Consider the following 16,381-nt stretch of genomic DNA (forward strand, 5'->3'; position numbering starts at 1 on the left):
CTGGGAAGAGGAAAGGCAGAAAAGCAGTCGTTATCCAGATGCAGAGGAAGCACGATGAGAATGCCTTACTGAGAAAAGGTACCGAGTCACGTGGCTAAACATGGACAAAAATTATGGGTTAATTTAAGTTGTAAGAGCTAGTTAATAATAAGCCTGAGGTAATAGACCAAACAGTTTATAATTAATATAAGCCTCTGTGTGGTTCTTTGGGACTGAATGACTGCAGGACTGGGTGGGACAGAAGCTTTCATCAACAGGAAAATATGAGAAAAACAAAACCAACTATTGAACCCCAAAGTTTCCCCCCTATAGCCCAGAGCTGGCTGACCCACAGGGACCCTGTTGGGGCTATGCTCTGCTTTAACAAGAGTCTTGGCATCTGGTCTCTGAAGAAATCCACAGAGCCTGTCCCACTATGGACCCGTGACTGGGGTTAGAAAGGATCCTCTTGTTATCTCAGATCTTCATAGACCTTCTATAATGTTCTGTGTTGAGAAGTTACAGTGGGGTGAGAAGATCAAGGTTCCTGTTTGTCAGGACTGCATTCTTTCCCACCAGCCTTCGGTTTCTCTGTGTAGATTCTCAAATGTCAGTGACCAGCGGATGTTTCTTCAGCTGTCTCTCTCACAGGAGGTGTTTTTGCTGTTGTTGTTGCTTTTGGTTTTTTTGGGGGGAGGGAGGTTGTTGTTGTTTGTGTGTGTATGTATGTGTGTTAGGTTTTTTGTTTTTGTTTTTGTTTTTAGTTTTTAGTTTATTATTATTATTTTTTTTTTGAGACAGGGTTTCTCTGTGTAGCCTTGGCTGTCTGTCCTGGAACTCACTCTGTAGACCATGCTGGCCTTGCACTCAGATCAGAGATCCGCCTGCCTCTGCCTCCTAAGGGTGTGCACCACCACCACCTGGCACACAGAAGTGTTTTGTAATACATATATTATAAAACTTCTTAAAAGCATGGATTCTGTAACTGGCACGTCTCTTGAGAACTAATTCACGTAGCTTTAGCAATTCCCCTTGTTTAGCCGCTTCCTCTCGACATGGCTCCCTGCTTGGGGCCTGCAGCTAGATTCTTTTCTTCCACATTTTTTCTCTTTCTTTTTCTTTCTTTCTTTCTTTCTTCCTTTCTTTCTTCTTTCTTCCTTCCTTCCTTCCTTCCTTCCTTTCTTTCTTTCTTTCTTTCTTTCTTTCTTTCTTTCTTTCTTTTTTCCTTTGCCAAGCCACCTTCTTTAAACCCACTTCTCTAAAGTTTCCGAAGTTTCCTCTGGCAGATGTTTGAAGTCTTTAACAAGCTTAGGGCATTAGTTCCCACACGACATGGCTACTGCTGTCCTGCTGTCGGTGTCCCCAGCACCTGCAGATGAGACGACTGACTGTGCCACATGGTAAGAGCATCCGAGTGGTTGACACCAGATCCCACCCCTGATGACTGACTGTTCCCCATGACGATGAGGTTCCGGTTCAGAGCGTCCAGGTGATTGACACCAGATCCCACCTCTGATGACTGATGAACCTGAGTGTTCTGACTTGAACTTTCAACCATTTTGTTTTTTTCAGTTAAAAAGAAACAAGATGGAAAACCAAAATTAATAATAATAATAATGCCTTTAATCCCAGCACTCGAAGAGGCAAAGGCAGGTGAACCTCTGTAAATTTAAGGCCAGACTGGTCTACAGAGGGAGTTCCAGGACAGTCAAGGCTAACATAGAAACCTTGTGTTGAAAAACCAAAACCAGGTTGAGTGGTGGTGAGTTTGAGGCTAGCCTGGTCTACAAGAGCTAGTTCCAGGACAGCAAATTACAGTTAAACCGTGTCTCAAAAAAAACAAAACAAAACAAACACCAAGCCACAGGTCATTATTTATATTAGAAAAGTATAAGGGTTTATAGCAAAATGGAGCAGAAAGTACAGAGTCCTCCACATCCCCCCTTCAATTATGATTTTAAATTTTAAAAATTTACTTGGTAAAAATGACTAACATACTTTAACAGAGAAAGAGCAGCCAGTATGGATTTGTTGCACAGATTCAAGAGAGGAATAATTTGCTTAATACCTCTTGTGTAAGATTCTTTTCCTTACATCGATGCTCCTGTTATTGTGCCCACTTCACAGATGAGAAAAGTGAGGCACAGGGAAAAACAAGTGAATTTCTCAAGGTCACTGGAGTTGACTGAGCTGGAATTTTACCCCCATCTTAGACACCTTGACTGTCCTTCTCAAGTTTACGTACTCCGGACGATGAAAGCACATCGAAGATGATACAGTGGAATCAAGACTTAAACCATCAGGAGACTGGGAAAGGGTGAGGGGCTGAAAGAGCAGCATTTTGTCTACTTCCTAAGTCTCTAGCAGGTATGAGGTATTAGAGTCAATTCCCAGTACTACACACAAACATCAAACAAAAGAAAACAAAACACCACCTCATGGACACATGTGTTTCACACTGTGTCTTACACAAAATGAGCATTTCGTCAATTTTATTATTATTGGCGTTCAGCTATTGTTACCATTGACACGGAAGGCACAGAGCTATAATCTCACTACCTCACTCCATAAACACAAAAATTTCAGTTAAATGTGGAGTGGGAGATAAAAAGAAGGCTGAAATGATGATCCAATCAGTTAAGTTCAGTCCCTTGCTGGGCAAGGATGACGACACTGGTTCAGTCCCTGGCACCCACCCAAAAGCTGGGCATGTTGGGGCACACCTGCAACTCCCCAAAGCTGGGCATGTTGGGGCACACCTGCAACTCCCCAAAGCTGGGCATGTTGGGGCACACCTGCAACTCCCCAAAGCTGGGCATATTGGGGCACACCTGCAACTCTGGCAATGGGGAGGTAGAGGCAGAAGAAGCCCTGGGGCTTGTTAACTACCCAGTCTAGCAAAATTGGTGAGCAGCAGCTTCAGTGAAAGACCTTGTTTCAAAAAGGTAGAGGGCCAGGTGCGGTGACCTTTAATTCAAGCACTTTGCAGGCAGAAGCAGGTAGATCTCTGTAAGGTCAAGGCCAGTCTACAAAGAGAGTTCTAGGTTGATTGGGACCACGCAGTGAGACCCTGTCTCACTAATAAGACAAGGTGGAGAACAACTTAGAAGGATAGTCAGTGCTGGCCTTGGGCCTTCTCATCACCTGCACACATGTTCACGAGCACACAGAGGAGAATGTGCATGTGCATACAAAAAATAAAAAGTAGCCCAGGTGGTGGTGGCACAGCATGCGGGAGGCAGAGGCAGGCAGGTCTCTGAGTTTGACAACAGCCTGGACTACAGGACAGCCAGAGCTACACAGAGAAACTCTGTCTCAAAAATAAATAGAATAGAATAGAATAAAGTAAGTATATTCAAGAATAAGAGCGAATTGCTCATAAACATGATGGAAGACTTGAACCATTGACAGCTGTACAGGAGAAAGCAATGAAAGATACACGTGTCAAGCAAGCCAACTGAAGAAGTAAATATTTGACACAAATACTCTCTTTAGTATGGGTAAATACCAAAAACTCAGAGAGCTAGGGGAGCTACACAGATCAGGAGTATCTAGTTCACAGCAGAAAAATGTAAACGATCAGGAAATGCTTTTTGTAAAGTTAAATATCTCTAGGCTGGTGGTGGCACACAGCTTTAATCCCAGCACTGGGGAGGCAGAGGCAGGTGGATCTCTGAGTTTGAAGCCAGCCTAGATCTATAGAGCAAGTTCCAAGACAGCCAGGGCTACATGGAGAAACCCTATCTTAAAACAACTCCCCTCCCTGGGAAAACAAACAAACAAACAAACCGGGGCTTCTCTTATATTGTTGTGGGGGAGGGGGGTTAATAGACTTTCTGAAGAGCAAATGTCTCTAGAACCTTAAAAACATTTGTATCTCTGAAGGAGTTCTGCCTCTAGCAGTCTCGCTTCAAGAAGAATCCCCAATACACACACACACACACACACACCAAAAAATAAAAATGAAAACAAAAAACATGTTCAGGGTGGTTGTAGAAATATACATGACTTAGAAACCCTCCTGAGCCAGCCATGCTTGGGAAACTCAGTAGCCATTCAACATTTAGCTTCTGAAGAATTTAAAAAAGATGGGGAAATCCTCATGGTCAAATGAAGAAAAATAAATAAAGCAAGATCAAATTGATATTCAAAAGATGTTTTTAGGGTTGGGGAAATAACTTATGGGTTAAGAATACTAGCTACTCTTTCAGAGGATCCAGGTTCAATTCCCAGCACACACACACATGGCGACTCGGAAGGAACTGTCTGTAACTCTAGTCCCAAGAGACCTGATACCTTATAAGCATACATAAAACACACGTTATGGGCAGGAATGATGGTTCGATGGTTAAGAGCACTGGCTGCTCTTCTGGAGGCCCCGGGTTCGATTCCCAGCATCCACATGACAGCTCAGAACTGTCTGTAACTCCAGTTTCAGTGGAACCCTCACACAGACACACACGCGGGTAAAACACCGATTCTCATAAAATAAAAATAAATAAAAATTCAAAAGTCCTACTTTTAAAAAATAAAAATAAAATATACGTTACATATCTACTACACATATGTGCGGAGGATTGGATGGCGATATGTGTGCCTGCATGTTTGGAGAAAAGGGTTGAAGAAACATGCCAAATGTAAAAATCGTATTATCTTAGTAGAAAGATCATGTTTTTAATTTCCATCTTACACTTCAAATTTAAAACAAAACCAAACTAAACACTGGGCACATGTTACATTTGTAGTCTACCCCAGGGTCACTTGTAACAGAGATCAGGCGAGGAACATGCCTGAAAGCATTCGGAGCTCAGGTTTTCTGACTCTGCCTATTTGCAGCATAAGGTGGCAGGCAGATTGCCACACTGTGGGGTGAGTTAACTTCCTCATCATCAAGAGAGAGACGATTATAAACCTCTCTCCTAGGGCTTCGGGGAGCAGTGTGGGTGGCGCGTGCCAAGCATCAGGCCCACTTTCTAGAACAAAGTAATTGTCATTTGTGCCAGCCATTATCTCAGGCTCCTAAGGGTTAGCTCTGTCCCCTATTGATTGTTACTGTCCTGAGATGTTCAGGGTCCTGTGGTCGATGACAACTCCCTTTTAGGTGGTTGTCGCATTTTTTATAAAAACTATAAAATAATATCCTAGCTGCCTTTCATTTCTTTGGCGTCCTCTTTCCCTCCCTCTTTCTTCTCTACATTTTGGAACACGATTGTGCGTTATAGATCTAATGGCAGTGTGATGTGGTGACCATGTGACCTTGCCGAGTGCCACAGGCCCTTTTTGCTGACCATGGGATAAACCTCACACAAGTACGTTACTGTAAGGATGGGAGGAGGCCCCTACATTTGAACTGTGGTGGTCTGCAATCTCTTCACAGCTCTCTTGAGGTCTGCCTTCAATTTCAGAAGGTCCGGTTTCGTGCAGGAAATCCAACCTTTAAAAAGACAACATCCACATCAACATATCCAGCCCAACATCCACATTGACTTGTCCCTTGACTGTCTATGACACACTTCCTATCACGGAGGCACTTTATTGGGTCCCTGGATATTTACATGGTGGAGTTCTGCGGGTCTTGTGTTTTTTCCTGCGTGTGGTTTGTCCTGTGGACTGTGCCTGTTTGCACCTATGTCCTCAACACCTGGCCCATCCCCGAGAGCGGTGTCAGCCTGAAATTCCGATCATACGGGGACATGTATGCACACTATGCAGACAGGATGGGAAGCATGGGGACACAATTGGCTCCCAAGCGTTTTTCCAGGTCAAGAATCCCTCCGCATTTCTTACGGTTGATAGATTTAAGAAAGCAAGACTAGGAGGCCCAGAGAAGTCATCTTGCTTCTTGTATATTCTCTGATTCTATAGCTACTGACTATACCATGCCTGAGCACCAGGGTTCCCTTTTCCTGATGTTCATAGATGTCATCCATCCTGTCAGATCCTACAACCATCCTCTTCCTCGGGAGTCTCTTTAGTTACCTTTACAGAGTTTAAGAACAAAAGTTTGCCCTTGGACACACAAACCTTTGTCCTTGGTTCAGAGTAATCTGATACTGTGACAGAAGGACCCTGAGCTTCTCTTCTGAGAATAGGAGCATCATTGCCACCAAACCTGGCTTCTCAGAGCATGAGAGGAGAGCTCCCAGGGTATAGGGTAGAAACGTCCGAGATGGCTTAAATCAAAGAGGATGCCTCTGACGTTTCCCTGGGAACTGGAGAGCTTCCGTGTCTCACTCTGATCGAGGATGCGATAAAAGGACAGCTCGGAAAAAGCTCTTGAACTTGGGAGCCAGAAGTGACCCCCTCCCCTGACTGCGCAGCAGCGTGGGCCTTGACGAGGAAGGGGTCTTACCATTTTCGAAGCAGATCTTGGATGTTAGCGAGAAGTGAATGACAGAAGGGATGCTGCTCCCTGGGGTGGTCTGGCGGGATAACTGGGTGTAACTGGGGAAAGCTAGAAGTGGGGGAGACAGAGAGATATCAGGAGGAGCTGATGAGAAGCAGAAGATGAAGAACACCACTCAAGAACATCAGCAAGTGTCTGTCTATAAAGGTAAAGGGGCAACCTTCTAGGTTGTTAGGATGAGGTGTTTCATTTTAATTGGACATGTTAATTAATCAAAGGGGGTTTTTGATTGCTGAACTTCCATTCTTTGATAGCTGGACTTTGATAGCGTCGGGAGGAGAAAGCGGCCAAGCAAGGGAAAGGACCTTGGTGGCTAGCTTTAGGAACGTAATCTGGTAGGTTTCAGGCAGAGGGAACTGGGGAGAAGGGCAAGACCTGACAGAGCCATGGCCGCCACACTCAGGCTGGTCAGAGTCCCTTCAAACCCTATCTCAAAAAAAGTAAACAAACAAACAAACAGAAAACCAAAACCACCAACAAAAAAGTACCTGTTGAGTTTGCTGACCCCTGACACTAATCTGTCTCTAAGTCCATCCATTTGACATTCATAGGGTGCTGTAACATAAGTTTCCTATAGATTGAACATGCTATACAGAAGATCCTTAAACAGGAAGGTAAAGAACTCAAAAGAGCTTCAGGAATTCCCTGAAGCTGAGCAGATTCACTAGGCCCCTCCCTGCTAGAGTAAGCAACAGAAGCTGAGACTCCCTCTCGGGCAATACAGCTGCCAACAAGACTCTAAAACCTGACTGGCTGGCTGGAAGAAGCAGAAACCCACTGAGCCACCTAGAAGAGGTTTAGACCAACTGGGGTACCTGGAAAGGACACTCTCCAACCTGGTGAGCCGACTGCATGCGGTGTGCAGTGTGCTCTAGGTTCCCAGTTTTGTGAACTGACACCCCATGCTGGGGTGGTTCTTGGGGATGCAGCTGTCTTTGAGTCATTTCTACTCCTGTAAGTAATCCCCTCACCCATATTCCTGTAAGTAACTCCAATAGAAGTCATGAGCCACCAAATTGGGCTTTGGTGGTATTCATACTTTGGTCTGTTGTGGATGCCCTATCTGGGGTGAATAGATGTGTGTGTTGTGTCTCCTCAGAAAAGGTTTTGTCACACAACAGGTTCCAGAAGCCAGATCCGCTGAGCTGATGGCGCACACCTGTAATTTCAGTACTCAGAAGATAGAGGCGGAAGGATCAAAAGTCTACAGCCCTGGAATTCTAAGTGTGAGCCATCTTGTCCGGCTTCCAGTGTTTCCCCAGCATTTCCAACAGTCTGTTTTGTTTGTTTTTTTTTTTTTATAAGCCAGAGCACATGAGGCAGTTTTTAAGAATGATTCCTCTAGAGCTGGGTGGTGGTGGCACATGCCTTTAATCTCAGCACTTGGGAGGTAGAGGCAGGCGGATCTCTGAGTTTGAAGCCAACATGGTCTACCAAAGTTAGTTCCAGGACAGGCTCCAAAGCTACAGAGAAACCCTGCCTTGAAAAACCAAACCAAACAAACAAACAAACCAAAAAAAGGAAAAAGATTCCTCTAGTTCCTAGTTATTTGATGGCAGACTTCACTGTTTTATAAATATGCTATACACACACACACACACACACACACACACACACACACACACACACCAGGCAGAGCTTATGGGCATAGACCTTTAGTCCCAGCACTCTGAAAAACAGAGGCAGGCAGATCTCTGTGAGTTTGAGGCCAACAGGACAGGAAGTTTCCAAGCCAGCCAGTGCTACATAGTGGGACCCCGTCTCAAACAACAAAGACACACACACATACACACACACACACACACACACACACACACACACACACACACACATCGCCTCCTAGAACACCACTGTACAGAACTTTCGGTGCTAATGAAAACGTTTTAAACATTCACTGACTGAAAAGCAGCCACTAGCCAACAGGACGTCATTCCTGAGTCCTTGGAATGTGACTAGTGAGACTGAAAATTTTAAATTTCAACTGATTTTTTATGAGTTCAAATTTAGATAGTCACACGTGGCTAATATTTACCATGCTGGACAGTGTGATACTAGAGGCTGGGAGTGAGAGAATGGGATTCCTTGCAAAGAAAGACAGGATCTCACTTTGATCTCAGGCTGGCCTTGAACTCACAACAGTCATCCTGCCTTTTGCTCAGAAGTGCTGAGATCACAGGGGCACAGCCCACCTGGCTCCTCAGTAACTCTGATGGTAACATACATTATCCCTAAATTTTGTCTCGTAAATGAATGTCTGATTCTTAATTCAATGCTGTATTGGCTGCCATAAGAGACTCCCAGGGAGAAGCCTACCAACTGCTTTAACACCGTTTCCTGTTTCTTTCTCCTGAGTCATTAAGTTAGTCGCTAGGATGATTGTTACAAACTAGACGACACTATTACAATACTTCATATCTCATCTAATGGTCATCAACGCAACCAGTAACTTCAGCTTACGTGCTTTTTCTGAAGATTTGTTCAGCACCACCTGAGAGCGTTTTTCCGCTTTAACCAGTTGACTTTCCTCTTGTGGGTGTTCCTTTGCATCTGGGTTGACCTTGCCCTCCTTGCACTTGAAGGTGGTCATGGAGGTGGGCCCCCCTCCCACGTCCCCGTCTTGTCCCGGCGTATTGTTTGGGGGTTCGTCCTTAAAAGAGTCTTCAATCAGATCTTGCCAGCTGTAAGTCATGAGATTGAGGAGTCCCACAGGGAAAGCTGTGCCATCCTGAGCATACTTCTTCAATGTCTTCTCGAGTTCGTAGAGTATTTCGGAAGCGATGAGTTTGTACTCTTCAAAGAGGGTCTTATACAAGTAGGTTTTGGAGAATTGGGAATCCAAAGGACTCTTGTGAGTACTAGGAGGTTCTGAGAGGATGAGTGTGCTGGACTTGTCTTCTTCTACAGGTATAGCTGTGTTCTCTTGGGCATCCGTTGGTTCTGGTTCTGTCAATGGTTCAAGTTTGTGACTGTAAAGGATATGTACAAGTATTAGAAAGATCTTACGTGCTTTAGCCTGTTCGTTTGAAGTCTAGATATCCATCTTGAAATATATAACACCTGGGGCTGGAGAGATGACTCAGAGGTCAACAGCACTGGTTGCTCTTCCAGAGGTCCTCAGTTCAATTCCCAGTATCCACAAGGTGACTCACAACTATCTATAGTGATATCTGGTGCCCTCTCCTGGTATGCACATGCAGGCAGGACGCTGAATACATAATAAATAAATAAATCTTTAAAACATGTATAACACCTTTTATAAAGCGGCTTACTAAAACTTTGCTATCGCCAGAAATAAAAGTTGTAGAAGAACGCTTTATAGGTGTGGTGGTTTGAAAGGGAATGGCCCCCATGGGACCATGGAGAGGTGTGGCTTTGTTGGAAAAGGTGTGGGGTTGTTGGAGGAAGTTGTGATGTGGAAGGGGTTTATGCTTAAGCCATGCCCAGGGTGGCACACAGTCTCCTTTTGCAGCATGCAGATCACGATGTAGGACTCTCAGCTCCTTCTCCAGCACCATGTCTGCCTGCCTGCTGCCTTGAAGATAATGGACTAAACCTCTGAAACTGTAAAGCCAGCTTCAACTAAATGGTTTTCCTTTGAAGGAGTTGCCGTGATTGTGGTGTCTCTGCATAGCAATAGAAGCCCTAACTAAAGACAGAAGGGAATGAAATTTAGTAACAAATGCTATATCCACACAGTGAGCTATTCAGAAGAAGGCTGTCATAACACTATATTTCTAGTTTGCATAATTGTACCTGTAAAACGATTGCAAATACATGATATGTCTGTGTAGGTATATGTGAGGGTACAGCATATTTGGTAGAAAAAAGACTAAGCACGTGAATTGGGGAATTACGGAGTCATTGCATCTTTCCTTCTTTAAGCCAGGTGTGATGGTGCGTGCCTCTATTAGAGAGACTTGGTCTCAAAATAGTAATAATAACTATATAAAATTTTCTTTTTATACTTCTCAAAATTTTACAATAAAATATGTATTATATTTATACAGCATGACCATAAACTGTGTTTTGTTTATTCATTTGTTTAATTACAAGATACTACAGAGACCTCTTTCTCCTGCGATCTTGCCCTGCTCATTGATCCCCAGGGTGAGTTCAATATTCACAGTTTATGGTTCCCTTCATCTACTTTTTTTTTTTTTTTTTTTTTTGCTCTTCAGTTTATAGAGTGAATTTATTTGATGACTTTTTTTTTTTTTTTTTTGGTTTTTCAAGACAGGGTTTCTCTGTGACTTTGGAGCCTGTCCTGGAACTAGCTCTTGTAGACCAGGCTGGCCTCAGACTCACAGAGATCCACCTGCCTCTGCCTTCCGAGTGCTGGGATTAAAGGGCGGCGGCCACCACCACCTGGCTGGTGGCTCTTTCTTAACAAAACACTTAATATCACACCTTTAATTCCAGCCCTTTGGAGGTAGAGGCAAGCAGATCTAGGTGAGTTCAAGGCCAGCCTGGTCGACAAAGCAAGTTCCAGGACAGCAAGGGCAACACAGAGAAACCCCGCCTCAAAACAACAACAATAATGATAACAATAAATAAACCTTTTCTGTATAAAGTTAGTGATAGAGACCTTTTGGAAGGGCTGAGGGTGTGACTTTTAGAACAAACACTCACCTGAGATGCTCCAGGTTCTGTACTAGATCTTCAACGCTGGAAAAATACAGATAAGAGTGACTGTATTTCCATTTCAGAAATAAGTGAATTATAGTGTGTAGGAGGTCAAAAGACAAAATGTCTAGTTCCATTATTTCATCTTTCCGAGCTTGACAGATTCCATTATTGTCAATCACAACAAGTCTTTATTAAGCATATTTTTTACTCCAAGTGCAATTGAGAGGAAAGAGGATAATCAGTTAGGGGTGTGGTGTCGCGTGTCTCTAACCCCAGAACTTGGCGGCCAGAGGCAGGCAGATCTCTGTGGGTTTGAAGCCAGCCTGGCCTACAACTATCAATTACAATGCCAGAAAGCAACGGAAAAATAAAGGTAGGAAATGAGGCGCAGAGTGCCAAGTTAGGAAGAGAACAGCAATCTACAGAGCGAGTCTCATCACAAAGGTGCTATTTAAGTGAAGAGTCTAAGAGAACAGGGATGGGGGGGGCATGCAGAAAACGGAGGTGACATGTAGGGCAGACTCCCCAAGGCAGGAATAGGGTTTGCTGCAGAATCATGAAGAAGGCAGTGACTGGCAAGTGTGAGGAACATGGTTAAGTCAGCCATTGAGTGCAATTGCTGTGGGGTCTGTAGTGGTGATTCCTAGGTGTAAACTCTGGTGTTCAGTGTAGCACAGTAAGCCTTTGCAAATGTAAAGTAAGAGCAGAAGGTGAAGAGGAATTCCAAATGTTTTACTCATCCTTCGCCTTTGGGTCCAAGAATGGGTCTTTCTGTGTTTCCTTTTTCCATCTTCTTACTTTAGGTTTTAACTAAAACAAAAGAAGAGTTTGTGATTACCATGTGGAGGCAAATGCTGGCCAAAGGTGAATTTGCTTTCAAAGAGTGAGTTAAAAGAGCTGGGGACATCACCGAGTTGGTAAAATGCCTACCAGGAATGCATGAAGTGCTGAGTTCAAACCTCAGAACCTGTGTATGTATGGTGGCAATGCTCCTGTAATCCCAGTGTTAAGGGGCTGAAACAGTGTCAGGGAGGGTCCTTGGGGTCCAGTATCCAGCCAGCCTAACCTATTTGATGAGCTCCAGGCCAGTGAGACCCTTTCTCAGAAACCAAGATGGGGCCAGAGAGATGGCTCAGTGATTAAGAGCACTGACTGCTCCTCTAAAGGACCTGGGTTCAGTTCCTAGCACCCACAATGTGGCACACAACCATCTGTAACTCCAACCTCTCTGAGTATTAGGCACACATGTGGTCCACAGGCACACATATAGGCAAAACACCCTTACCTATAAAGTAAATAATTTTTTAAAAGGTGGACAGTGTTTAAGGATTGGCACTTCTGGGCACCACACACATGTATGTGCACACACATACACTCAGAACAGCATAGTACAACATTAGCACTCATGTGTGTAATATGCGCGTGTGCACACGCACACCAATTATACTTTGTTGGGACTGGAGGGATGGCTTGGCAATTAAGATCAACTCACAACTGTCTGTGACTCCAAGGGGTCCAACACCCCCACACAAACATACATGAGGTCAAAACACCAATGCATGTAAAATTTAAAAAACAAATAATTCTTTAAAAATCTATACTTTGTTGACATGAGCAAGAGTATTACCTGATCAAAGAAATATATGGGCCCAGGGCAAGAAGGTGTGGTGTTAATAAATCCCTCCATTCTGCCATGAGACCTGTGAAGGGAAAATTTGAGATCTGAAAATGAATTTCCACAACTATAGACGATAATCCAAAGCGCCCAGTGGTTTTAAGGTTCAGATGTTTTATTTTCAGTGAAGTGTACACAGCTCTGGGATGGACACCATTGGTATTTTATCTTCTCCCTCGTTTCTTAGTGGTGTCCCAGACACCACACAGATGCAACAGATGCAATAAGTGCTGCAGGGAAATTAAATGATGCATGACTGCCATTGCAGACAGTCTCGGTTTAGAAACTGCTGACATTTTGGATCAAGTAATTCTTTGTACTAAGGACCTGCCTTGTGCATTATAGGATGTCAGGAAGGTCAGGCTCACACCTTTGATCTCAGCATCTGGGAGGCAGAGGGAGGCAGATCTCTTGAGAGTTCAAGACCAGTCTGATCTATATAATGAGTTTCAGGCCAGCCAGGGCTACAGAGTAAGATTAATAGTAATAGTGGTAGCAATGTAATAATAATAATAATAATAATAATAACAATAATAATAATAATAAAAGGTCTCACAGATGCAAGCCTGGCCTCCACCTACCAACCTACCAGGTGTGAATATATGCACTTTATTCTAGGACTGGCACAATCCAAGAGAAAAGGCCTGCTGGTCTACCATGAGTCTACTGTGGGTCTACCTTCAGTAGATGCACTGGAAGACTGAGCTGTTAGTCAGTGTGAGAACCAGACACTGAACTGTGGTCCATCAGTTATTCTTATCACTGGTAGAAATTAAGAGAGTTTTCCAGCCGAACAGTATTGGCATATGCTTTTAATCCCAGCACTTGGGAAGCAGAGGCAGGTGGATCTCTGAGAGTCTGAGGCTAGTCTGGTCTACAGAACTAGTTCCAGGACAGTCAGAGCTGTTATACAAGAAACTCTGTCTCAAAAAACAAAAAATAGACAAACTAACAAAATTAAGAGAGTTTTCCAACCTCACTCAAGACCAGTCCCTCATCGGGACTGGAGAAATGGTTCAATGGTTAAGAGCACTTGCTGCTCTTGCAAAAGATTGGGGTTCAATTCCCAGCATCCACATAGTAGCTCACAACCATCTGTAACCCTAGTTCTAGGGGATCTGACACCCTCTTCAGGCCTCTGAGGGCACCAGCATGCATGTGGTGTGTATACAAATATGCAAACAAATGTTAGTATATATAAAATGTTTTAAAAAGATGAACCTTTCTTAAAGAGAAACTTTTAGGGCAGGTGTCATGGCCCATCATTTAATCCCAGCACTCAAGAAGCAGAGGCAAGTGAATCTCTGTGAGTTTGAGGCCACCTTGATCTATAGATTGAGTTCTGGGCCAGCCAGAGATACTCAGGGAGACCCTGTCTAAAAGACAGACAGAGAGACAGGGGGAGAGGAAAAGTAAAGACAAAGAAGTCTGTGCTAGCCTGTCACCAGACATGAACATAAGAGGTGAATGTTAATTGGTGAATCAGGAGGAACTTAGCCCAGGCAGGCACCTGGGGCCAGAAGCTGCTGCCAAGGATGCTAGTTTACTAGTTCTTTAGAGGCAGCAGGAAGCGATCTGTGACTGCATCAACCATCCTAGCACTCAGGAGAGCGATGCAGGAGGACCGCTGTGAGTTCAAAGGCTGCCTGAGTCACATAGCAAGCACTGTGTCTCTAGAGTGATAGCTCAATACCCTGTCTTGGGAAAACAATAATGAAAGAACAACAATAACAAAAGCGAAACAGAGAAAGGTCAGAGAAGCAACACAGACTTTCCGGTGCTGAGACCCTGAATGGAAGCTTGCCATCAAGTCTGATGACCCGAGTTCCCTCGCTGGATCCCACATGTGGAAGGAAAGAACTGACTCCTGAAGGTGGCCCTCTGATCTCCACAAGTGTGGTGCATGTGCAGACATGTGTGCACGCACACACACACACACACACACACACACACACACTTAAATATATGTAATAAAATGTTTTAATGAGAATCACATGTGAATTATATTTTTTAAAGAAACTTAGCCAGCTTCATCTTCCACCTGTGCCAGCCTAGAGGCATCGACAGCTAGAGATCAAGTCTTCAACAATATCTGCGCACCTTACAAAGTGCCTGCGCGTCCTCTTCCGGTGTCTGTGGGCACCTGCACACACGTGCACAACCCCCACACAGGCTATGCAGAATTAAAAATAAGCCTTTCTAAAAGAACCCTTTTTAAAAGAAAGTACCTATGTGTACTGGGGGATAGAACACTTGTTTGGCACTCACAAGAAAGGCTTAGGTTCAATTCTTAACATCACACACACACACACACACACACACGAGAGAGTAGGGAGAGACGGGAGAGAGGAGAGAGAGAGAGAGCATAAATAACCTACCTTCTGCCTCATCTGCTTCAAGTTTTGAGAGCTCCATTGGTTCTGACATAGAACACCTGCCCACCAAAGTTCCATTTAGAACTTTCAGCTCAGCTGATTCCACTCAAGACCTTTATCTTGCTCCGCCTTAGTCACTCAGAGCTAAGGTTGGAGACCCTAGTAAGCTCCTGGAACCTTGTGAAAGTAATAACAGTGAAAAACTGAAAAACAGCAGTTTACAACACACAGCATTGGAGCAAGGCTTCGGGGGTGGGAGCTATAAGGCTTCTTCCATTTGAAAAAGTCAGAAAAGCAAGCAGTAGGTGTGTAGACAGAGACTGTCTGCTCATTCCCAGCCACCCAAAATAATCACACTGAAACGGTATTAATTAAAACACTGCTTGGCCTATTAGTTCAGGCTTCTTATTAACTAACTCCTACTTCTTAAATTAACCCATTCCTATTATTTGTATTTTACCATGAGGTTGTGGCCTACGGGTAAAGTTCCGGCTGGTGGCTGGTGTCTTTCTCCTTGGCAGCTACATGGCGTATTTGTGACTCCTCTTTCTCTGCTTGGAATTCCCACCTTGGAATTCTGCACTACCATATACACAAAGAAGCTTTTATTAAGCAATGGAGCATACAGACAAGAATCCCACATCACGTGTGTGTGTGTGTGTGTGTGTGTGTGTGTGTGTGTGTGTGTGTGTGTGTGTTGGGAGGTGGGGTCATGATACAGAATGGTTGAGGCATAGTCTAGCATTGGGTAGAACAAGCTGCTGTTGAAGAAGGATCCGATTTATCCTGGAAGAGCTACCAGGGGAACATGGGATCTTCAGACACTAAATCTGCCAAAGTAGGGTATGGGGTCTAAAACAGAAGGATTAATTCAAACTCTACATGAAGAACCTCTTAAATAAGAGCTAGGTGTTTCACCGTCTGTCATGGGAGAGAGGCAAGAAACAACAACAACAACAACAGGGGTTTCCCTGGGCAGTGGTGGTGCACGCCTTTAATCCCAGCACTTGGAAGGCAGAGGCAGGCGGATCTCTGTGAGTTCGAGGCCAGCCTGGTCTACAGAGCGAGTTCCAGGACAGGCTCCAAAGTGACACATAGAAACCCTGTCTTGAAAGTCCAAAAAAAAAAAAAAAAAAAGAAAAAGAAAAAAAAAGCAAAACAAAAAATGAGCAAACAAAATAAAACCTAGAAGTTTCTCAAAGATAAATTCTTCTCTTAAGGAGCTCATCAAATGATCAGGAAGCTTTACTACAAATGAAAGAATGTTAGCCCCTGAGCACCGAGCCCTGATAGGGCAGTGATTCTCAACCTTCCTGATGC

At 44.0% G+C, this 16,381-nt stretch overlaps 1 protein-coding gene across 4 annotated transcripts in view; it reads right to left on the reverse strand.

Annotated features, from left to right (window-relative positions):
• The window catches only part of LOC125389680 (uncharacterized protein C3orf20-like), a 71,577-nt gene extending 56,410 nt beyond the window's left edge, over window positions 1-15,167 (reverse strand). For 3 of the 4 annotated variants that reach the window (XR_015736756.1, XR_014999799.2, XM_087902036.1), the window contains exons 1-7: window positions 15,065-15,149; window positions 12,639-12,711; window positions 11,748-11,821; window positions 11,015-11,050; window positions 8,843-9,351; window positions 6,332-6,433; window positions 5,323-5,413 (exon numbers count right to left, since the gene is read on the reverse strand). Coding sequence is in view for 1 of the 4 variants with exons in the window: in XM_087902036.1 (XP_087758162.1) it covers window positions 5,323-5,413; window positions 6,332-6,433; window positions 8,843-9,351; window positions 11,015-11,050; window positions 11,748-11,821; window positions 12,639-12,698 (872 nt within the window). In the remaining 3 variants the exon portion in view is untranslated. Of the gene's footprint in view, window positions 1-5,322; window positions 5,414-6,331; window positions 6,434-8,842; window positions 9,352-11,014; window positions 11,051-11,747; window positions 11,822-12,638; window positions 12,712-15,064 lie in introns of all 4 variants that reach the window. The other variant, XR_015736757.1, reaches the window with a different exon arrangement.
• Window positions 15,168-16,381: the final 1,214 nt, after the last annotated feature.

The sequence above is a fragment of the Myodes glareolus genome, chromosome 26 (assembly GCF_982192425.1).
Source record: "Myodes glareolus chromosome 26, mMyoGla1.1, whole genome shotgun sequence".
Classification (NCBI taxonomy): Eukaryota; Metazoa; Chordata; class Mammalia; order Rodentia; family Cricetidae; genus Myodes; species Myodes glareolus.